The 25,226-nt window shown below is 39.8% G+C and overlaps 1 protein-coding gene across 2 annotated transcripts in view; it reads right to left on the bottom strand.

Moving 5' to 3' along the window:
- Met (MET proto-oncogene, receptor tyrosine kinase) overlaps positions 1 to 25,226 on the bottom strand; it is a 124,690-nt gene that overhangs the window by 70,024 nt on the left and 29,440 nt on the right. For both annotated transcript variants that reach the window (XM_045160175.1, XM_045160174.1), the window contains one exon: positions 22,158 to 23,374. In XM_045160175.1, the coding sequence (XP_045016110.1) occupies positions 22,158 to 23,360 (1,203 nt within the window). In that variant the 5' untranslated portion in view covers positions 23,361 to 23,374. The remainder of the gene's footprint in view (positions 1 to 22,157; positions 23,375 to 25,226) is intronic.

Below are 25,226 nucleotides of genomic sequence, written 5' to 3'. Positions count from 1 at the left end.
AGCCTCATAGCAGGTGATGGGTTCAGTGGAACAGTACTTGTGCAAGGCCCTATGTTATATCAAAACAGTGATCATTTCATACAAGTCTCTCAATTAGTCATTTTATTCAGGATAATAGCAGCAAGATAATCAACAGCATTTGATACTGATTAGCATGGCTCTCAAATCTATCTTTTCTTGGTTTCTGTTTTGGTTAATGAACATGACTGTACTTGCATTCAGACTTGGACATTTCTTTCATTACATGTCCTCTTGTCCTAGGACTTCCCATGACAACCACTTACCAAGTCCCACTGAACTCTGCCCAGTGCTGCCCCTTGAGACCCAGCTCTTGCAGCTACACTTTTACCCTGCCTGGCCTTGGTTTCTGTTGGACTGTCTTCCTCCTATCTCTTCTGTCTTGATGCCCATCATGAGCTGTCATTCCATTTTTAAAGCCTTAACTGCTTCCCAAAGTCCTGAAGAAAAAAATGTATGTGTGTATCTATGTGTGTGTGTGTGTGTGTGTGTGTGTGTGTGTGTGTGTGTGTGTGTGTATGTATGTAGGTATGTATGTACGTACATTTGTACACATTTCCCCTTGTAGCCCAGGCTGTTCTTGAACTCAAGTTCCTCTTGCTTCCACCTCCCATGTACATGGATCATAAGCATACACACATCATCATGCCTAGTCCTAACTTCTTAGCATAGCATCCAACTCTGCTTCCATTTACCTTTTTCTCCATTAAGTATAAAGTGCAGGTGGCCACCTAGGACCCACATGAGTCTCAGAGCAACTATCCTAAGACCTACTCACAATCAGATAATGCTCTAATGTCCACTTGTGCTTGTTGCCCACTGTGCAGCTATAAACCTGAAGCCTTCACTCTTCTAAAATCTCTGAACAAAGTCTTCTTGAGTGACAGAAGCATGTGTTTTATTATGAGAGAAGGAGGGATAGTGACAAAGAAAGAGATGGATAATATAAAGCTATAGAAAGATAACCTGTAGCTTGAGATAAGTGAGTCAAGGGGGATATGGAAATAAATAATGGGCAAATCACATTTACCTAATACAGTATATTATTTAAGCACACACATGTGTGTAATAAAGGCCATGGGAAGACTGACACACATATTTAAACACTTTTCTGGGAGGGCAAAGGATATGACTTGGGTGAGACACATATATACATATACATAAAGGATACACAAACATACACATGTGTACATAGTCCATAATTATGCTGTCTTTATGACAATATCATAAGATAATAAAATTTTAAAGAAAATGAGAAAGTAGAAAATAAGAAAAGAGTGTTTATCAAGAATTTTTTCTCCCCAACTTAAAAAATTATCTTTATTTATTTATTTATTTATTTATTTATTTATTTATTTATTTATGTGTGTGTGAGAGAGAGAATGGGCATGCTAGGGTCTCCAGCCACTGAAAACGAACTCCAGTTGCAAGTGCTACCTTATGCATCTGGCTTATGTGGGTTCTGGGGAATCGAACCTGGGTCCTTTGGCTTTGTAGGCAAGTGCCTTAGCTGCTAAGCCATATTTCCAGCCCCTCTCTAATTTTTTAATGTTCTAAGTATGTTGAAAGTCTTAGCAATTCTTAGCCCTTAATAAACATTGGACCATGGTTGTCATTGAGTGTATGTGTGTATGTGTATATGAATTTTGAAACAAGGTCAGTAAGTGTACTCTTGTTTAGCCTGGAACTCACTTTGTAGGCAAGACTGGCTTCAAACTTGCAATAATCTTCCTGCTTCTACCTCCCAAGTGCTGGGATTAATCATGCCTGGCACAGTTCTGGTTTTCAAAGCATACTGTCTCTTTTGATGCTTTGAATAAATTGTGGCCTGGGTTTATTAGGATCAGCATAGTTCTACAGCGGAAGAAACCAAAGTTCAGACTGTCAGTGAATGTTACAGCTTGAATCCTGGTTGTGGATTTCAAGTCCTCTATTACATATACCACATCAGATTTATCCATAGGGTGTTTCTCTTGAGGCAATGCTCCACGCTAGGGAAGGCTGAACAGACAGGAGGAGCATGGCTACGGGATAGCACTGGCTTTACCACAGCAAGGCTTTGATGAGTTGAAAGACCGTAGGCAAGTCGCTTGATTTCTGAGTATCAGTTCTAAATCACAACACTTTTCCTCTTAGTGTTTACAATGTATTAGACACTGGTCTAAGCCCTTCATGGACATTAATTCACTCAACTTCACAAGACACATGGTCTGGGAATAGGGTCAACATTAGGGCTGGGCCAGTGGGTCTCAGGGTCTTCCACCTGTACTGGAAGTCCCTTATCTATGAAGAGAAAGGCTAAGTTAACTGATTTTGAGTTCTCTTCCTGCTCTGTGGGTGCTTCCTTAAGCTTATCCTTTGGGCGTCACCAAGCTTCCATCAGCTCATTGTCAGACTAAATTATTGCTGGGATGTTCATGTTGCTAAATAAGTCAACAATCATTGCTCTCAATCATCCTAGTCTAGCCCCAAGGACAAGCAGCCTCTAGATTCTGTAAGGCTAAAACACACTGAGCTTTTCAAGGCCTAGCCTCTTCCAAATAATTATATAACTTGGAACCAATGGAAAAAAGACACCTGTTTTAATAGAAACAAAACACAACAAAGTTTGTTGCAATTTTGCTTCTTTAACCTAAAGTCTTTTATAATGTCACAGAGCTAACAACAATTACTGTGTAACTGTAAAAAGCTCTGATGCAATATATTTAGTTCAGTCTCTCTTTGCCTTTTCTCCTGTATTTGACATATACATATGTGTGTGTGTGTGTATACACATACATACATACATACACATACAAAACCTGACTCAGACACACAGCCTTTTAAAATATATAACAAGAATACTGAAGTGCTATATATCTCAATAATTTGACTCTGAGTGTTTTCTCTAATTAACACTATGATATATGCAGTTGCATTTAATTTAGTATAATTAAGGAGGTGATAAATTTAAAATAGTGATTCTTTTAGTTGATCTTCAAGGACGGATTTAGCTCATCTATAGATCATTTAAGTCAGTCTTGCAGATACTTATATTTTTTATAGTTTTTTTTTTTTTGATGTAGGGTCTTGCTCTAGTCCAGGCTGGCATGAAACTCACTATGTAGTCTCAGGGTGGCATCAAACTCACTGCGATCCACTTACCTCTGCCTCCCAAGAGCTGGGATTAAAGGTATGGACCACCATGCCAGACCAGATACTTATTTATTTATTTTTTTGGTTTTTTGAGGTAGGGTCTCACTCTAGCCCATGCTGACCTGGAATTCACTATGGAGTCTCAAGGTGACCTTGAACTCATGGCAATCCTCCTACCTCTGCCTCCTGAGTGCTGGGATTAAAGGCGTGTGCCACCAAGCCCAGCTCAAAATCTAATTTTTTTAAAAAATATGTACTCTCTGGGGCTGGAGGGATGTCTTAGCAGTTTGGTTAAGGCATTTGCCTGCAAAGCCAAAGGACCCTGGTTTGATTTCCCAGGATCCACATTAGCCACAAAGGGACCCATGTGTTTGGAGTTTGTTTGCAGTGGCTGGAGGCCATGGTGTGCCCATTTTTTTTCTCTCTCTCCCCCTCTTTCTCTGTCAAATGAATAAATAAGTAAAAATAAAATATTAAAAAATGTACTATCTGGTAAAATCACCAGCAATTCACTCACAACCACTTCTCTTTCCTTCTTGACCATGACAAATTAATGGAAGCAATTTAATACAAACATTATCCACAATCATATTTTTCATAATCATATTTTGCGTAAGTATTAGTAATGGTTTTCTGGAGAAATCTTTCAAAAGGGAAAGTGCCCTTTTGCTTAGAGCTTTTCATCCAGTTGGAAAAAAGGAAAACTGTGTTAGTTTTGCTGTCTGCTCTTTATCCAGTAGGACCGGGAGGGTGTGGGGTGGCCCTGACTGCAGCAGGCAGAGGTGCAGCGCTCTGGACTTCAGACAAATTTTAACCCCTCTGTCACTTGAGCATCTCAGCTATGGACACTGAAACCTGAATTATCTGGACTGTGACAAAGTCGGTTCTTGGCAGAGAAGGCCCTTCTCTTCTGGGACTTTAATGCCAGGCCAGCTTGTCTAAGTGTAGAAGCCTGTCCTGTGCTATGGAGAGAGTTCAGTCTATGTGCTCAGTGCACAGTTTAAAAGGAAGACACTTCCTCAACTTTCGGCTCCCACTCAGTTCCTTTGGTGAAGGAATCTGGCCTTTAAGGCTTCAACAGTCCTGGGTCCTGACCACCCAAGGACTCAAGTGGAGGCCCAGCAGGAGAACAGAGCTTAGCAGGGGAGCAGAGTTCAAGGCAGGCTGGTTGGTCTCCAGACAGGAAGAAAGGGGAGCCTGTCTGGTTGTGGGCACAGCTTGGTTGGCATGAATGCAGCACATACAGACCTCTAGAAGGCTGCTGGCTCAGCGCTGGTGATTCGCCAGGTGATGATGCTGCAGCCACTTGCTCTCACTGCCTTGTGGGATAACAGAACTTTTCATACTCATTTGGCTCTCCTCAGGACCAGCCTAAACTGGCATCTACTTCCATGTGGCATTCCCTGTCATCTTATAAGTGTGAGGTTAACCTTCAGTCTTCTTTTTCCCTTATTAGTCATACTTTCTCATTCTGTTTTTTAACATGTACATGTGTATGTGGTGTGTATGCACACACCTGCATGTGTGTGTGTGTGTGTGCAGACCAGAGGTTCATCCTCAGTAACCCTGTCCACCTCTTTTTGAGACGGGGTCTCTCACTAGCCAAGGTTTCATTAATTAGACTAAAAACCTGGTTATCCAGTGAGCTCCAGAGACCTGCCATCTCTTTCTCCCCAGGGGTTACAAATATGCACTACCACATCAGGCTTTTTGACATTTGTCCTCTGTGTTGGACTTGGGTTCTCATGCGCACCAGACTTTATTTCCTGCCCTATCTCCCCGCCTAACACCCATGATCCTTACACATTTTTCTACTGAATCAAAAGGAAACTTAGCCAGGTGTGGTGGCACATGATGCCTTTAATCCCAACACTTAGAAAGCAGAGGTAGGAGGATCCTCGTGAGTTCGAGGTCACCCTGGGACTACATAGTGAATTCTAGGTCAGCCTGAGCTAGAATGAGACCCTACCTAGAAAAACAAAACAAAACAGCAGCAACAAGAACAAAAAAGGAAACTTCATCTTTGGTCTCCTGGATATGATTTGTTTCATTCTAGGATATTCTTTAAGTCCACCTTTTTACCTCTGCAGTGTCCTGCCCCTTCTCATCTTCTCAGGACACTGAGTGGTAATCACACTTGTCTAGGGGAGAGCAGAGGACTCAGGAAGGGCCATATCTTAAGTATGACCAAACGTATACTCAGGTGCCTAACCCTCAGTTCCTCAGTTGGAAAGTTAGAAAACACAAACCTGTCTAAGAAAACTGTTTGAGATTTAGGTGTGATGAACATAGTTCCAGAAATAAAGGATTACCTTATTCATTCATTTACACACACCAAAATATTAATGGTTTCCCTGTAATAGTTGAATAGAGTTCCCTCCAAATTTATGTCTACCTGGAACATCAGCAGGAGACCTTATTTTGATATTTTATTTATTTGAAAGAGAAAGGGAGACAAAGAAGGAGAATAATAATGGGTACACCAGGTCCTCTAGCCACTGCAAACAAGCTCTAGACACATGACCTACCTTGTGCATCTGAGTACTGGGGAATCAAACTCAGGTCCTTGGGCTTTATAGGTAAGTACCTTAGCCACTGAGCCATCTCTCCAGTCTATAACCTTATTTTGAAATAGGTTCTTTGATGCATAATTAGTTAAAGATTTTGGAATGAAATCCTGGATTGCGGGTACACCCCAAGCAAAATCATGGTTTTCCTTTCTAAAAATATTTTATTTATTTATTTATGAGAGAGAGAAGGGGCACACCAGCACCTCTAGCCACTGAAAATGAACTCCAGATGCATGCACCACCTTGTGCATCTGGCTTACATGGATACTAAGGAAGCAAACCTGGGTCCTTAGGCTTCATGGGCAAGCACCTTAACCACAAATCCATCTCTCCAGCCCAGTAGTTGAACTTTTAAGAATAGGACACACTGGGAGACAATACATAAGATGGTCATGTGAAGACAGAGGCTGGGGTAGCACAGCTACCATGGACCTCCTGGGACACAAGAGCTACAAAAAGCAAAGATGGATTCTTCTCTAGGGCCTCTGGAGGAAGCAGACTCTGACTGACACCTCGGTTTTGGATTCCGAGGCTCAAAGACTATGTGGCAATATGTTTCTTTTGTTTTAGACCATGAATTTTGTGGTAATCTGTTATGATACCTGTAGGAAGGTAACACCAAATCATACCATGGGAGACTGACCCTATCTAGGTGTTGGAAGGATACAGCCCCAAACAATAAAGTTGTAAATTCCTGTCCCGAGGCTACCTAAACAGCTATTGCTATCACTAACATAACTGGCTCCTGAATGCTCATGATGTCCATTAGGACAAAGTTAAAATTCTAATGACATCAAGCCTTGATTTCTTTATCAGTATCAAAACATTGGTGCTTGCCGAACTGAAGAATTCATAGTTTGTAAGTGAGGCCATGCATGGCTTCTCAAACTGTGGACCTGTTCTATTTCTATTGCCCTCCCTCTTTCCTCTCTCATGCTCTCTCTTTCTTATCTGCTGCAGACAATGAATCTAGGGTCTTGCACATGCTAAGCACATGTTCTACCACTGAGTTATACTCCCAAGCATGTTTTTCATTATTTTCTTAAGCAAGTGTGTTACGCTTCTTTTTTAAAAAAACCAGATAGCAAATGTTAGTCTTTGAGGTCCATATATTCCTGTAGCATATTTTAGTTTTTATGTGCATAAAAATGTAAAAAACATTCTTAACTTGCCAAGTGTACTCAGCCTGTGGTCTGAAAGCACTATGCATATAGCTGGACAAAAGAACAACACACACGCTCATGAAACCTGAGCTCAATGAGCCCAGCTGATAGGTAAGTCCTGCACACGCAGAGCGGCAGCAGTGCTGTAAGAGAACAGTGTGAGCTTCAACAGCTGAAGTAGGCTTATGACAACAGGAATACTGAGCCAGGTCTTGACAGAAGTTGGATGATAGAAGAGAAAAATTCTTGGGACAGAATATATATGCATGTGTATAGGTATACACATACGTAAATAAACACACATCCACTCTCAGGATTCAAAGGAGTCAGAGGTCTATAATGATTTGAGATTTGGAATTGGATGTGTTAAAACTTTTGCTTTTTTATCATTTCCTAAGGTGAATCAGAAAGCACAGAAGCCAAGCCCACGTGGTTTCAGTTAGAGGCCTTCATGCAATGCTTCAATCACAGCCAGAAGTGACAGTGATTCATAAAATTGTTCCAGGGCTGTTTTAATTCTGAATGTAAAGAGGCTTTCTGTCCTTCAGTATTTACTTAATAGAAACCAAACTGTAATGTACTTATGCATGAAATATAAGGTACTCAGAAGACACAACAGCAATTATCCTACAAGGGACCAATCGCAGAGCAGGGGGCTCCTCCTGAAGGTGTTAAGAGCGAGTCTGCTTGTGGGTCTAGCAGTCTCAAACTCTATAGAAATTTGCTGATAAAGGTCTCTGCAGAGGGCCAGCAAGGGTGGAAGATGGATTAAATGACTGCTTCAGTCATGTCCTTATGTACTGTTTAAAACTGTGACTATAGTCCAGCTGGCCACTAATCCAACTGTCATTAATTCTTACCCCTACCATTGTGGAGTAAGACTCATTTCTGATCTTTTCTCCTGGTTTTGGACCAGAACGACCTATCAGAAACCTCCATCTGTGGGCAAGGTCCTAACTAACCTAGTTTTCTTGTCTTGCTGTAGATGAGCCTAGTCCATTCTGGAAAGCATCTCTGAATTGAGCATATATTTGGTGCTTATGAAGTGGCACCACTGTGGAAAAAAAAATCCTGTGGCCACATAAAGGGTACTACTGATAAAGAAATTTTCTCTTATTTTTTTTCATTAAACTCATATATTGCTTTCAATTTGAATCATAGGTTTGTGGCCAGCAGTGAAAAGCTGTGGATTCCAAATGCAGACTTCAAGGAAGGATGTTCTGTCGCTGACTGATTGAGCAACATCCATTAGAAGTCGCTGTTCAAAGTCTCTCTTATAGGCAGCATTACCTAGCTTTGGAAATGCTCCAGCAAGTCTCATGGAGCTGAGAAGTATTCCCTCTAAAGTCCTTAAACAACTTTAAATCATTTCCCAATTTCAGTCAAGTAAAAAGCTCAGAATCCCTGTCTACCCGCTCTTCTTGCCTTCATCTTTTTGGCTTCTTTCATTTTCTTCTGTGACATTATTCCAAGATGGTGGGTATGAGGGTAAAGAAGAGGCATAGGCCAGAGAAAATGGAACTTTTCAGTTAAAAAAAATTTTTTTTTGTTCATTTTTATTTAGTTAGTTGAGAGAGCCAGAGAGAGAAAGAGGCAGAGAGAGAGAGAGAGAGAGAGAGAGAGAGAGAGAGGAGAGTGGGCGCACCATGGCTTCTAGCCACTACAAACGAACTCCAGATGCGTGCGCCCCCTTGTGCATCTGGCTAACGTGGGTCCTGGGAAATCGAGCCTTGAATCGGGGTCCTTAGGCTTCACAGGCAAGCGCTTAACCGCTAAGCCATCTCTCCAGCCCAACTTTTCAGTTTTTACTTGGTGCTAATTTAAAATTTTCAAATGCCTAAATTATATCAGTTATTCATTTTTGAAATATTTGTATCTACTTATGGAAAAGAGGGAGGGAGGGAGAGAGAGAGAGTGAGTTTGGGTATACCAGGGCCACTTGCCACTGTAAAGCAACCTCAGATACATGCATCACTTTGCGCATTTAGCTGTATGTAGGTACTGAGGAATTGAACTGGGACCGGCAGGCTTTACAAGCACCTTTAACTGCTGAGTCACCTCCCCAGCTCCTCTACCCATTTTTTTTGTAAATATTTGAGGGAAGAATGAATGTTGTTTTATCTAAAACATTATTTTTACTAATAAGCATTTTAGTATACTATTGGAAACAAGGGGTTTTGTTATAATTATTTATTTTATGGCAAATATGTATTTTGCTCAAGCTAGCTTGCTAAATGCTAGAAATAAGGAGCTAGAATCTATAGTCTATATCCAAGAGAAGCTAACAATATGAGTAGTGAGCATTTCACTACTGTTTGTGGTGACAGATGTGGTAGAAAAATGAGTAAGGACTGAGACTCCAGTACTCAGCAAAATTCACAATATGGGATGCTGGGGGGAGAAGGTGGAGGGGAGGGGAACTGGATAATATTTCCTAGGGAAGAAAATACCTAAGTAGGGATTTGAAGAATAGGAATGGGGGCTGAGGCTATAGATTATCATTATTAGAGTATCTGCCTATCATCAGGAGGACCTGGGTTCAATTTCTAGCAGTGCACAAACTAGGCATGGTAATTGATGCAAGCCTGTAGCTCCAGCATCAGAGAGGAGGATTAGAAGTTCCAGGCCATGCTTGGCTGGATTTGCAAGTTTAAGGCCTGTCTGAGCCTCTGAGTTTGTGACTCTATCTCAAAAAACAAACAAAAACAAAAACAAAAACAAAAAAAAAAAAGGGAAGAAAGAAAGAAAAATGAAAATGAAAAGAATGAAGAGAAAATGCGTACTTGAAAATGTATCGACAGGAACCTGAGACTGACCCAGAAAGAGGTGTTAGAGGGCTGGGCTACGAGGGAGACTGAGGGCTCTGTGTGCTACAGACCACACCAGCTCACAGGGCCATCTGTGCAAACTTTAATTTTGTTCAGAGACAAAATCCATCTCAGTGAAACCTCGGTATTGGCTTGGTGAGGCGTTTAACCCCAGAAATTGGCAAACACTACAAATCAGTGGTTTCTGTTCTCCCTATTTACACACAGACTAGGACTGGGGAATGGCCAGGGCCACAGTAAGGCCCTCTTTGAATGCCATACCGAGTGTGGACTTTACTCCGACACCTCTGGGGAGTCCTCAGATATGCCGAGGGATGTAGCTGCACGAACAGGTTTGCTTTCAAGAAAGATTACTCACTTGAACAGCCCTCTGGAGACAAATGGGTGGAGATGAGAACGGAGCCAGAGTGATCTAATTTTATCTTATTGGCATCATTTTTAGTACACTTAAAAAAACCTGAGAGAAATGATAACATTTTTCTGTTTCTCTTTTATGCATATGTAGGAAAAACAGAGAAATTAAAGATTGTTAAACTTCATATTTACTAAGAATGAATCCAGGATTGATTTTGAAGATGGAATAGGTAGAGACCGTATAAATGAAAGAGGCTGAGGTAGATCAAATCGTTCCATGGAAATACTAAATTTCTTGATTAAATAAATGTTGTTTGTACCCACACCAGAAGCTGGACAAGGTGCTTAAGGAAGCCTTTAGCACGGCTGGGCTAGAGAATGGGAGTGTCAACATGCGTTAATGAATGGAAGAGGTTGTGTAAACGATTACTTAATCCCAACGGAGAGTTTCCCGAGCCACTGGGGAACTTGGTTGAGGTTGACAGACAAGTATAAGGTTAGAAGGAAACAGAGCATTAAGCAAACAAGAGTTTATTTTAATTTGTGATTTGCCTGTAGCTCAGAGTATAAAGTAAAAGCTTTGCTAACGCAAGAAAGATAAAGTGAAGCTGTGTTATCGTCGTTATTAAAATAATTGCCCACCCATTCATTGGAACAGAGGTTTTATTATCTATTGGCACAGAAAATAGAAAATTTGACTGATTCTTCACTTCTAAGGTTCTGAGAATTCCAACAGCAGGTTCTAAGGACTAAAAGCATCCACAGAAAGCTTTAATCCTAAATCAATATTTACTTAGAAAAATGTAGATACCAAAGAGTTCATAATCCTTCTCTTCATGAGTTGATCTGCATTCAACTGGACTGATGTTTTATCACCAAGGTCATAAGTTCTCTGACAGCAGGTGGTTTAAACCATTAGTACCTCGGATCTCACAACAATCTGCAATTGTATTTGTTTGTTTATCATTTTCAATAAGGATCTTTCATTTGTTAGATGTGAGGGAAGTCCTGATTATTTTTTTCTCGTGATCTAGAAATGTGTTTCAAATACTAAACTTCAAATTTTAAATAGTGAGATAACATTTTCTTATGCAAGGTCTACTAAAAGTAAGTAGAGCTATGAGAAGAATCGTGTGTGTTGGGGGGGGGGGGTTATTTTGCCATCATGTACTCTATCTACCGAAGCCTGAAAATATGCATTAAAAGCAATTGACTCCAAAAGCATAGAAATAGGAAATATCAAAATTATTGCCATAATAGCATTTTTTTATAGCAGACATATATTTTAGTCCTTTTTGAATATGTCAAAAACCTAAGTTTTGACCTTTTCAACATTAATTATAAGCTTTACTTACTATTAAAAGCAAAATAATGATTTATTCATATAATAATTATTCTGAAAATGTGAGTTTAGTTGAAACTTAAGAAATCCTGCTATTTTGTTGCACATTATCTCTAGATAAAGTCAATATAATTGGTGTATTTTTTTTAAAGAAATACTTCTCAATTACTCTTACTGACATAGTGATTCTTGCTTACTATGTTGGTGTAGCCACAAATTGGTTTCTACTTAGTAAGTCTTTAGATATATTACATCCTATTATAAATTCCTCTTCTTTAATGTAGTTGGTAAGCCTGAAAATTACTGAATATGACCTTATATTCACCTCTATTATTGCACATTAGAACATTACTAGAGTCTCAGGTCTTCTCATATTATTGAAAATATGAAGACAAATAGTCTCTCTTTCACATTATCTTTCCTGAGGCTTTGTATTTCTCTTACATCCACTGTGTTCTTATAAACAATCAAGGTTCTGCTCACTTTACTGGAAAATAAATAGTCCTCTGCCTGTAATTACAGGTTTCAGGAAGGGGCAAGCCAGTGACCTCTTGGACTTGTAGGCACAGGAACAGGCCCTGAAGATTAAGTGCCTCCTTATTCCCTTGGCAAACACCACTTCTTTGTTTTCCAAACAAAAGTGAATAAAATAAGCACAGAAAAAGGTGAGCCATCCTCTTGAGTCTTCAGACATATTTTTCACACCTGCATTTCATATCTCCACAGCTTAAGAGATGACCAAAACAATATTGTTTATGACTAACTCATGAAAAATATGTTTGCAAATTTTACCAAGAATTTTTATGTAAGTACTTCAGTGATTCAAGTGGTCTCTGTTTATTCTTTAAATATAGATTTTTTGGGGGACAGACTTTTTTGGAGGAGAGACATTTTTGGTGTTTAGGCATTGTGGTGTGTCCACATGTGTGTATGCATGCTCATTTGTGTGGGGGTGCATGTGTGTGTATGGGGGTACAGGGGCATATGTCTGCAGGTGTGTGTATGTGTGTCTGGAGGCTAGAGGTCAATGTCAGGTGTCTCCTCCTATTTCCTTCCACCTTACTTTTTGAGACAGGGTCTTTCACTGAAGCTGATTCAGATACTCTACTTAGCCAGCTTGCTCCATTGCTATCCCTGTCCCTGCCTCCCAAGTGCTGAGATTATAGACATCATCATGCCTACCAGTTACATGGATACAGGGATCCAAACTCCAGTCCTTATGTTTGTGTGATTAGAACTTGATTGACTGAGCTATCTTCCCAGTTGCTAGAGACATTTTTGTTTTTATTACATCAAATCAATCTACAAGACATAGGCTTAGGTACAAAGAACCATGACAAAATGCCCACTCTCTGAGACCTTAAACTCATTTTGATATTATTATGATAAAAACATATACCCAGTTGAACAGGATGAACATGAAAGAGAAAGGCCAGATGTGTGCACAGCTAAAGATGAAGGAACTTACAATGTGAAGATGCCCTGGCTGGAGAGCACATTTGGACACCCACTAGGTACTCATGAGGTCCTCGTGAGTCCTAGGAGCACTTGGCTCCCATTGGCCTCCAGGCCACATGATCCTCATGAGAAGGAAATGGACTAAAAATGGATACAATTGTACAGAGTACACTATGCAGATAGAGAAGGACAATGTGACTTGGGGCCACCTCAGCATCACGTTCCCTTGGATTCTATTGATGCTTATAATACAGAGGGTTTCAAAAGGGCTTATTTTGGGTGTCCTCAGAATTGCATGATTCTTTGTCATAGGACTTGTGAGTAATGGGATAATCCCTTCCACAGAGAAGAGAACTACATTCTCCCAAATACTGAGTGTTGACACAAAATAGAGGAGAGAGACAAGGAAGAAGTAACTTGGCCTAGTAGAACACATGTCTACTTCCAATGAAGGTGATAGGCTATGAGACAGTGAAAGTGAGCAGGACTCAGCCCACATCTTCAGTTTCTAGAAATGCATACTGTCTTCATACTAAGCATTACTTAATGGAAAATAACTGTTTATTTGGGAATAAAAGGTCAGCAAAACTTGAACACATTGACAATGGTTTGTTTGAAGGAAAAACTATTATTAAAAAGTTAAATTCTTGGGCTAGACAGATGGCTTAGTGATTTAGCTGTTTGCCTGCAAAGCCAAAGGACCCCAGTTTAATTCCCCAGGATGCAGGTAAGCCAGATGCACAAGATGGAACATGTATCTGGAGTTTGTTTGCAATGGCTGGAGGTCCTGGCATGCCCATTTTCTTTCTCTCTATTTGCCTCTTTCTCTCTCTCACTCTCTCAAGTAAATTAAAAAAACTAAACTAAGAAAAGTTAAATTCTCTACTTTCTGTAATGTAGCTTTCTAAGTTTAAATATATGCTCTAATGGCCACAGCTCACTTTAAATGCAGCTACAGTTGAATGCAGCAGGTATGCTTAAGATGTGAAGTATGAAATAGGTAATGATCAATAGCATATTAAACACTTGCTATATATTTCCTCCTGTACCCACTAAAATACATCAAATATACACTGCTTCTTCAATTTTAAGCTTCATGTAAAAATTAACTTTCACCTTCTAGGCAGTCTTTTATAACCAAAATATCAAATGTAGACATGGCCTTTCATTTGTATTAACACACATTTCTTTCCCTCACATCATATTTCATGGACTGTCATGACGTGTTGTCCATTGGTGTGGTTGTTTGCTGTCATCTTCACTAGTCTACTGCTGCATACAGACACGTGCCATGATTGGTTGGTTTGCTGTAGTCATATCAGCAGGGCTAGCACTCAGTAAACAGCTGCTAGGTTTCTTGTTGAATCTTTGGTTGCTTGAATAAATCCTTTCCTCTGACTCTTGCTGAAAACAATGATTATAAGCATTTGGTCCTTTATGCCCTAAATGAAATAATTAGGCTTCTGGCACTTAGCTTAAACTAATAAGGTGAACAAACAAGGCCATAATATAATTAGCTTGAAATAAATGGAAAATATTGCACATTTTATTGTCAAGATAATTTTTAGAGATATTTGTTTTTGCTATTGACTGCCACTGCATTAGTGCTTGTAATCTGCTTAGTGCATTAGCACTAAATACTATTGATTTGCTCAGAGATAGCAGACCAATTTAATCTTGCATCTCCCCCACTTCCTGAGCACCACTTCACCTATAGCCTTGTTAGTAGACTGCCTGCTAGATGCCAATGCCAGTCAGATACTTTAAATGTACGGTAGCATTAAAAAATGTGATAGACAGATCGTGGCTTTTCTGCTCTGCCGACATTCTAGCTAATCATGAATCACCTATGTATTTTAAGATGAAAATACAGCAAACTCGATTTTCATAGAATCAAGCCCAGAAAAGAATGCTATAGAAATCCAAACAGGTTTAATTCACCTCTTTTACCTAGGGCACAGTATGAAGTGTCATCTGTTATTTAATGTTCTCTGATGGATGAACATTTTGTTCATTTTCTCAAATAAGATAAATGAAGCCAGAGATTAGTCTGAATTAACAATGTATCGTTTTCTTTTATAGTTATACTTTTCATAAAACATTTTTCCCCCAAGTGTGGACATAAAAAATGGTTAAAACCAGCCCTTATCATCTGCATGCATTTGTTAGACATTTCCCTTCCCTCTTGCCGAAGGAATGGGGAATATTCATAAACTGTTTGTGGACAGAGAGCTTTGTTGTTCTCTTGATATCCTAGGTCCTAGGTGAGTGCAGTGAACTGGTTCTCCAAGACAGAACCTGGCTTTTAGAATAGGAAGTCAACTCTGCTCAGCCAGTGATTTATATGTAAATGAAACTGCCTAGAACATTTTAGTAAAAAAAAATATAATTAGCAGACTGGAATGTATCCAGGATCCTTGAATCACCTGCCATATTCACAATTAAAAAAAAAAATCAAGGGACTTGTAATGAATTTAAGAGTAGCTGAGCCTTTGGTTCATTTCCTTAATAATTGAATACTTTCTATCCCTCTTTGGACATTAAGATGTAGCTTATAGTACATATCTGGGCATTTAGTCATTCTGGGTTCCATGTGCCCACATCTTCAGTATGTGCCAGTCAATGAGTAAGTACAAAAGCAGAAATTCCTGGTGGGTCTTCTGTCTGAATCCTGACAGACTCTAATTTTTCTTGCCTGAGAGAGGAGATAAGAATACTGGGAGGAATGTTTGAAGCAAGGGTGTAACACCCCAAAACTGTAATATTATACTAAGTGAAAAAATCCATTATTACTCAAGCATGTTCCTATCTCTATTAATGCTCATGATCCCAAATGCTTCCAGTAATCTCGAGTCTGGAATGAAAACATCATGTACCTGTGCCATAGCTTCAAAGTACTTAATTCTTTTTTACAAAAGGCAGATGATTTATTTCTTCTCCTATGAATTCTTTACTGTTTTTGCTATAGAAATTGAAAATAAAATGAATCACCACGAAGGACTCAACAACTTAAATCAGTTATGCTACCTGCTTTAAAAGACACCAAGCACAAGGAAGAATAAATATAGAATTGCAAGGGCATGGCACACTGAATCAACCACACAGGCAGGAGATACTATCATCCACATCACGAGCAGTTAGAGTCCACAGGTAAAACCTCCCTGCATCTTTGGTGAGTCTCTTTTGTTCTCTTTCTGGGGTAGACTTGAGGATGGGCCTAGAATGGTTTGAAGGGGCTTAGCAGGAGGAAAGGAGAAAGACCAGGGGCCCCAATGGCTCATTCTGAACTGTGTTTTGAACACGGGGTGTGACCGGTGATCTCAGAGATATTACAAAATTCTGGAAATTATTTTTTGAGCTCTCTTAGTAAGAAAATTCAGTGAGCATGAGAGAGAGACAGAGAGAGAGATTGAGAGAGAGCGAGTGCAAGCGAGCATGTGAGGGCCGCTAGCCACTGAAAACAAACTCCAGATCCATGCAACACCTTGTGTATCTGGCTTATGTGGGTCCTGGGTAATCAAATCTGAGTCTTTTGGCTTTGAAGGCAAATGCCTTAACCACTAAGCCATTTCTCCAGCCCCAGCATACTACTTTTTATGGGATAGATAGCATGGAAAATTCAAGTAAATAAGTTAGGAAGCAAAGATTAGCTGAGCCTGTGAGAGAACAGTGTACAAAAGGAAAGGAATCCAGTGAAAAATTAATACATCTGTATTTAGATAGGTTTTCTTTTGTAAAGTATATGGACTCCTTGAACCTTGAGGACTTGTAAGATTTTGCTTTGGTAGTAGTTACATTTGGTATACAGCCAAGATATTTAGTGTTTAGGTTTGGAGATCTGTCTAATATCAAGAATGACAAAACCTCTGGGCTGGAGAGATGGCTTAGTGGTTAAGCGCTTGCCTGTGAAGCCTAAGGACCCCGGTTCAAGGCTCAATTCCCCAGGACCCACGTTAGCCATATGCACAAGGGGGCACGTGCATCTGGAGTTTGTTTGCAGTGGCTGGAAGCCCTGGCGCGCCCATTCTCATTCTCTCTCTCCCTCTTTCTCTCTGTGCCTATAGCTCTCAAATAAATAAATAAAAAATAAACAAAAAGAATGACAAAACCTCAATGAGTATTCATATAGGGTAGCATTCTCTCATTTCTGAGCAAAGGAGGAAAAAAAACCAAGTTTGCAATCTGACTTCACACTTTTAAACAATTTTTTTTTTAAAATTTTCTTTGTTTTTTTGAGGTAGAATCTCACTCTACCCCAGGCTGACCTGGAATTCACTATGTAGTCTCAGGGTGGCCTCAAACTCATGGTGATCCTTCTACCTCTGCCTCCCAAGTGCTGGAATTAAAGGCATGTGCCATCATGCCCAGCTACATTTTCATTCTTAATACACAATGCATTCTCTTGAGAGTGCTGGACTGTTTAAGTAAGGCATGCCAAGCAAATCTAATGACATGGATGCTATTCGTAACTTTGACTCCACATTCTCAGTTTGAGTACTGTGGGAGATTAGAGATATATAGCCTGTAAAGAGTTATAAATCTGTGTTTATTTTATTAAATATTACAAGACATGCCCTGAGGATGACAGATCAATAATGGACCTTGTGGTTTCCTGATGGAATGCTACAATTACTTTCCTCCATTACAACTTAAATGTAACTCGATTTTACCCATCTATCATGTTTATGGTGGTAATAAAGAAATATCACCAAATGCTTACTTTTTCTGCGTATTCCTAATATTCACCTGTTTTCGTCTTGCTTGGATTTTTTTTCATACTGAAAACTGTTCTAACCATTTTGCTCTCTCCCTTTGATGGCTCTGAGTAGTGACCCTTTGACTTTGGCACTCTGAAACGGAGATGGAAAATTACTACCTTAAGCTTCCTTTATTTTGGGAAGCAGTTGGCTACTCTTTGAATTGGAGTATAAATGATATTTTTAAAAAGGAAGCTTGGTACAAACAAGCTGAGGTTGACGTTTTTTAGAATTGTATTATTTGTAAATACTTCATGCAAAGTTTGACTGAAAATACATAAGCAGGACATCTTCTGGGTTCATAAGTAGTTGGAATTTTAAGTCAGGGAAAACTTTCTTCTGTGGTATATTGGCTTAATTGTGGCTCTCTCCACTCTGTATTTGCTTAAACATCACCAGCCTTTTCTGAAAATGAAAACTCAAGATGAATTAAGAAGTTGGGCTTGATGGCAGTTGGTCACTTACCACAGGCAAAGAGGGAAGTGGAAAACTCACGTGACTAGAACTACAATATGCCTTTTCTAGAACCAATCTGATCACCCAGATCTGCCTTTCTTTGCACAGATTTTCTTTACAGTAGCAGCTATTATTTGTTATGAAGTAAGGGCTAAGGACTTTTGGAGGTCTTATTGTGTTTGTCCGCACAATAAATCATCTAGAAGGAAACAACGATCCCTTCTAGATAAAGCCATCATGGCCATCCAAGTTGAAAACAGTAGGGTGCAGGACTGAACCCAGTTCTATGGCTTCAGTCTCCTTGCACTGATGGTCACCTTACTATGCCGGTATTTGACAGACATCGTCCGGCATTTTCATGAGCCTTGTGCAGTATGTTGTTCTACCTGCATGCTGAAGATAAGACAGGGCTTCCCCGAAGTGAAGTAACACCACAGAAGTGTCAGGCAGCAGGCTGGCTATGAACAAGGCCTTTCACTCAGGCAGGGCTTGGCACCAAATGTCATGTTTTATCCCCACTGATCCATCCTTGGTTAGTGAGATGACAAAGATGTTGGAGAAAACAATTACTCCAAGTTGCTCCAAGTATTCTTTCAAATGTTCACACAATAGGGTCAAACTTTAGAAATAGGACTTCAAGGGAAAAATATAATACACTCACTATGCTTTATTTCAAGAACCTTTGTTCAAATCTCAACTTCCATTAAAAATCATTCCAAACCGGGCGTCGTGGCGCATGCCTTTAATCCCAGCACTAGGGAGGCAGAGGTAGGAGGATCGCCTTGAGTTCGAGGCCACCCTGAGACTCCATAGTGAATTCCAGGGCAGCCTGGGCTAGAGTGAGACCCTACGATATTTAACATAGGTTTGTAATTACTGTAGATGTGTAATCTAATTGTATTCATGGTTAGAAGTAACTTTAAATATGCTTTTTAAAAATATTTTTTAAATTTTTATTTATTTGAGAGAGAGAGAGCTAGGCAGGAAGAGAGAGAGAGAAAGAGAGAGAGAATGGGCATGCCAGGGCCTCTGGCTGTTGCAAGCAAACTCCAGATGCATGTGCCACCTTGTGCATCTAGCTTACACAGGTCCTGGAGAATCAAATCTCGGTCCTTTGGATTTGCAGTTAAGTGCCTTAACTGCTAAACCATCTCTCCAGCCTGATAAATATGCTTTTGAAGAGTTACTTTCAAAACCAACATAGAAGATGCCTACATTGTGAAAAGCAAGTCTATATTCTTTTTTAGTATTTTATTTTTACTTAGTTTTTGGGGGGGAGGGAGAGGGACAGAGAGAGGGAGAGGGTTGCCAGGGCATCTAGCCACTTAAACTCCACACATGTGCCACCTTGTGCATCTGGCATATGAGGGTGCTGTGGAATAGAACTTGGGTCTTTAGGCTTCACAGGCAAGTTCCTTAACTTCTAAGCCATCTCTCCAGCCCAAGTGTATATTCTTACAGAAGTGCTAAAATAATTAGTAACAGTAGCATTCCATGGATGGGTGTCTATGGTTTGGAATGTTTCCCCAAACAGCATGTTATATGGAAACAAGAAGTTCGGAAGCAAAAATAATTTTGGGGTGAACACAATGTGCTTTGTGAATTATCCGATGGCAAAAAGAGGGCTTTCCTGATGGCAATGTGAGAGGATGCAGGTAGAGTTTATCTAGATACATTCACGAAATGTGAATGGAGAAGGCAGCTTGACATAAACATAAAGAAGCAGGTCAGGTCTGATATGGCCGCTGGACCCCTGAACATAAACTTTTCTTTCCTAACAATCTTGTGGTAGAAATGCATGCTGTATACGGCAGGGAAGAGAGCTGTATGTGCTCACATACCCTGAGAACTGGGCAGAAGGCCAAGTAGAAAGGTGGTTTAAGCTTGCCCAAAAGTCACAGCAGAGTTCTGCCATGCATGTATTAAACATGATAATAACAACACTATGCAATGTGTGTCTAGTTAGCAAACTACTTGCCAAAATAAAAACCTTAGTTCCAATCTATTATTAGAAGGGTCAACTGATATTTAGCCAAGTTAATTTTCCAAGACAAAATGCGATCATCTTATTGCTTAGAGGAGTACTAACAGGATTGGTCTTGTAAATCATTTTGTTTCTGTGTGATGAATGTTCTTGTTGCCTTCGTTTTAAAACTACACTGGGAAATGACTACATGCCAATGATGGGCACTCGGGCTCTTCCCTGTATAATGACAGGGAATGTGGACAGTCTCTGCGTCAGGAGAATCTTGATCAATAGTAAGCAGAGAGTTAAATGGACCCTCAAATAGAGGCAGTCTGCTGGCATTTGCCTTTGTGGAATTTGGTGAGTGCAAAACTTGGCTTTCCTCATGTGAAGCCTATGTTGGCAAGTTCCGTCTTGTTTCCCACAAGAACTTTTGGGGTGGGAGTGATCATAGTTTCAGGTGTGGTATTTTGGGCATTTTTCCTGCGTGATAAAACTGGCCTGCATTTTATTGGATAATCCTGCCTCTTTGTTCCCCTTGAACACTAACAAAGTCCAAGGGGTAAGATTAAGTTCAGATGGTTTTGGGAATTCCTAGAATCAGTAAGAACTTTTACATCTGGGCATTGAAATGTTCAAAATAGAACAATGAGATAAAATATCAATATATCCTTTCAGATTAAAGTCTTTTTAAAAATTTTTAATAAAACACAATTGAAATGGCAAGGTCCCATGTCCTAGAAGCCATTGAGGAACTCCCAACAGGTCTCTTTGAAACATGTTTATAAAGCTGTTTATTGGATGCAAGGAAAGTGTTATCACAAAAATGCTATAATTATTACACTTCTATTTCCTAATTCCAGATTTATGAAAGCCCCTTTTTCTTCCTTTTTTTGCATATGTATATGTGTGTATGGTGTGCATGTTTATGTGTGTGGCTGCGCATGTATGTATGGGTGTGTATTCACATAGGTGTGTATGCATGTGGAGGCCAGAGGTGAACATTGGGTACCTTCCTCAATTACTTTCCATCTTATTTGGTGAGACAAGGGCTCTTCCTTGAACTTAGAGCTTGTCCATTCATATAGTCTAGCTAACCAGCCTGTCTTGGAGATTCCCAGTGCTATCCAGAGTGCTTGTATTTCAGGTAGACCACATTTATGTGGGTGCTGGGGATCCAAACTCGGGTTCTCATGCTTGCACAGCAAGTGCTGTATTGCACCTCCCAACTTCTCCTTCCATTCTTTTATATGTTTTTTAGTGAAGAAGGGGATAGTCTCATGAGGAATTCTAAAGTTTACAACATATATTAAACATGTGCTGGGGCAATAAATCTTAGTTGGGATACATATGTTTGCATGTATGCATGTTTTGGATATTCATAGACTTTGGAGGAAAGAGCAGAGAAGTTCTGTCTCTATTTTACCAAAAGATGGACTTTCTCATAAGTAAATATTTTCAGAACTTCATAAAACAGTTAAATGAGTTTCCGTCTAGGAAAGTATCCCAGGCCTTTCACCAAGTGCCAGCCACATGTTTCTGAATTCATACGCCCAAGATATGCCTCAGCAGAATGCTATGCTTTCTCTTATCAAGTACATATTTAATGTTCTTCCTGGTTATACCTACAACCTTCATTTCTGGGACTAAAAATGGCTAGGGTGAGACACACATTTCCAAAGTCAAGCATCTTTAGAGGGTATCAACAGTGGTATTATTTGTTCAGTTATGATCACTGTGGATCATTATGTTTGGAAGTCTAGCCAAGCACATATGTACAAATCTGGGTTCAACATAAAAAATATCCAAGGCCTTAATGAATTCCCAGGTTGACGTTCTTCCTTTTGTTCTGGATGATCAAATGACTAGGAGGAAAGTGTTCCGGTTGTAGATAACAGGTCCTATGACATTTAAGTCAAACATCAATAACTCCCCAAGCAATTCTTGTGAAAATACAATTCCTTTATAAGTACAAACTTCCTTAGAAGGAATCAAATAATTTGGGTATAGAACATTTACCAAACACAGAAAAGCTTTGGCTATCCTTTTCTTAGACTGAAACTTGTTCTACTCGACACCTACTTTGAAGTGGGAAAGCTATATGACTTACCCTGTTAAAACAGTGCTCATGGTTGGGTCCATAAAAATGCTGGAGACATCTCACATTGTTTTTGTTGACAATCTTGTTGAAGAATTCATTGACATATTTGATGGGGAATGCACAGACTGCTGATCGATTCATTGGTTCAGCAGAGTCTGGCTTGCTTTGTGCAAACACCCCATACAGAATGTCATCTTTTGGGCTGGCTCCTATTTGCTTTGCAAGGTTGGCCCCAGGCTTACTGACATATGCAGCCTGGAGAATATTAAACACTTCCTCCCTTGTGGATCTCTTTCTTCTCTTTTCTGTGAGAATACACTCCAGAGGCATTTCCATGTAGGAATGTAGCCCAGAGTCTACAGAACAGAACCTGATTATTCTCGTGTGAAAAGTCTGAGCATCCAAGGTTTCCCTTTGGACTGTCAGAAAGTAAATAAAATGGTTGCTTTCAAAGGCATGTATATACTTAATGGGGTAAGAATCTCGGAATTCAGGTAAGACATCAATATAGGACTGGTCTGTTAAAAATTTAAAGCCATCTTGGGTTTCCTTCAGCCTTCTCACAGATATTGAATGCAATGAATGGTCTGGAAGGTAGGAAGAATTTAGGGTGTTTCCCACAAAGAAATTGATGAACCGATCCTTTTCAGACAAGAGGACTTTGGCTCCCAGGGCGCTCACCACACAGTCAGGACACTGGCCGGACTCTTCGTCTGCTTGTGGGGAGAACATGCAATGAATCTCAGACTGTATGTCAGCAGGATTATGGGGTGGAAGGACATGTCGCTGACAGGTCCCTCTGTTGACACTGCCACAGCTAATGAGCTGGTCATCGTAGTAGGTGTCAATAAGCAGAGCCATGTTGATGTTATCTTTCCAAATGCCCCCTGATAAATTGCCCTTGTTGCTGCAGTCCTGACATGGAAAACAATCTGGATGCTCCAACACGGGTCCGGTCTTGTACTCAGCCACCTTCTGAAGGTCTGTGTCATTTAAAACATAAATGTTGTTAGTGGCTCCAACGTAAACGTGATGCCCATGCAGGATGACATGCTGGATGGGTGTTTCCGCGGTGAAGTTGGGAAGTTGATAGTTCATGTTCACATTCATCTCAGACCTCACCAGGGCCTCCTTGCACTCCCCATGGCTCCTCTGCACCAAGGTAAATAGTAGCACAAAGATGCCAGGTGCCAGCGCAGCGGGGGCCTTCATTGTGAGAAGAGGATCTGCCAAGACACGTTGGGAGGCAAGAGCAGTTTAGTCGTCATTAGAAACAAAGAAAAAAAAAGATGGAAGCAGTACCCCAGTGATACTATCAGAAATAAGATTTCCTAATTGAAAATTTCACAGAAAATGCAAACAAAAAAATGCTAGCTAGCTAGCTTCACATAAAGATGCATTGTATGGCTGGACATGACTCCACATAGTTTAATTTTAGAAGTCAAGCCATGACCGAGTAATTTTAGAGAACCATTATGAGATGCAAACAATGCTCTGTATTAAGGCCCATGCCGCAACTGAGATGCATTCAGCGGTGAAATAAGAAACATAGCACATTTCTTTCTTAACCCATAGCTGGTTGTTTAATGTGGTTTCATATCAGCAGTTAATGACCAGGTTGGTATTTAAACTTTCTTGGTTAGTCAAGTAAAGAAACTGTGGTTCAGATTCATTTATTCTAGAAAATCACAGCAGGCATTGTTTCCTTGGGAGCATGTAGAATTACTAGGCTAAATTTAGCTTCCTTTTGGAAGAAAACAATCATAAATCCTAGAAGCAATATGATCACATGCTGTTTATAGGATTTTGTGTTCAGGGGAAAGGTATGGTTATACTTTGGCTTTAGTTAACCTATTGTTTTAGACAGACAAATGCTTAATGCAAGATCATTGGGGCCTAAAGCCAGAAGGCTGAAAAATGCATAAAATAAAATACAATATTCAGAACTAAAGTTTTAGAAGTATTTCTCAGGAAAGAATCATGTTGTTTATCACCAAGTCAAATAGCTATTTAGTAAAAAAAATAAATAAACAATGTGGGGGAGGGAGAGCTGGGAAAATGGTTTAGCGGTTGAGGCATTTGCCTGCAAAGCCTAAGAAACCTGGTTTGAGTCCTATGACCCATGTAAGCCAGATGCACAAGGTGGCGTGCATGTGTTTTTGGAGTTCATTTACAGTGACTAGAGGCCCTAGCTTGCCCATTCTCTTCCTCTGCCTCTTCTTCTCTCTCTCAAATAAATAAATATTTTAAACACACACAGAAAACATTATTTCAGCATTCCATTATATGCACATGGACCAATATTTCTACCAGGATGCAAGACTGGCTTACATTCAGTTTTTAAAAATTTCATGGTTCTGAGTTGAAAATATGTGCAGGTGGATACCGTGGAAAGGAGAAGCCTTAAAATAAAAGAATGTAAATGACTATCATTTTTGCTTTTTGACAGAACAAAGGGATCTTCTAAAACCATATTTAGCATTATATCTATATTAAAGACCAACCTTGGATCTATAAAACCACAACAGAATTCACAGCTGATATGTTCATGGCTCTGGGCTTACACCATGGGAAACAGGAAATGGGACATGGTCCCTGCCCTTCAGTGAATGCAAAAGCAGCTAAGCAGTGACACACATATGCAGATCACTGGACTACTAGGCATTACAGTACCACATGTAGCGCTAACCAAAATCTACAAGCATCAAGGGAAGGAAGGGAGAAATGGCCTGAACTTATCTAGGATTAGTACTTTTGAGAAATAGGTGCAATTTTATTATGGTATGAAGTCCAAAAGAGCAAGGACAATGTCTGTTTGACTCATTACTGTATCCCAAGTACTGGGCACAGAGCCTGGAACACAGCTGGTGTTGAACAAATATATACTGAGTCAATGAGTAAATGAAAATTAAGTACTAAGTTCAAAGTCACAGGATACATAAATGCATTAGCCAGAAGTTGAATCCATATCTTTTTGACCCCCAAATCAAAGACATTTTTACTGTATTAAATTTCTAAGAATTGGAGGCTTTAATGAAAAGGTTGACTAGCTATTGTGATAGCCCAGCGGGATGGAAA

This window comes from Jaculus jaculus, chromosome 10 (genome assembly GCF_020740685.1).
Source record: "Jaculus jaculus isolate mJacJac1 chromosome 10, mJacJac1.mat.Y.cur, whole genome shotgun sequence".
NCBI classification, from domain to species: Eukaryota; Metazoa; Chordata; class Mammalia; order Rodentia; family Dipodidae; genus Jaculus; species Jaculus jaculus.
Note: the sequence above shows the minus strand (reverse complement) of the source record. Positions and strands in the feature narration are given on the sequence as shown.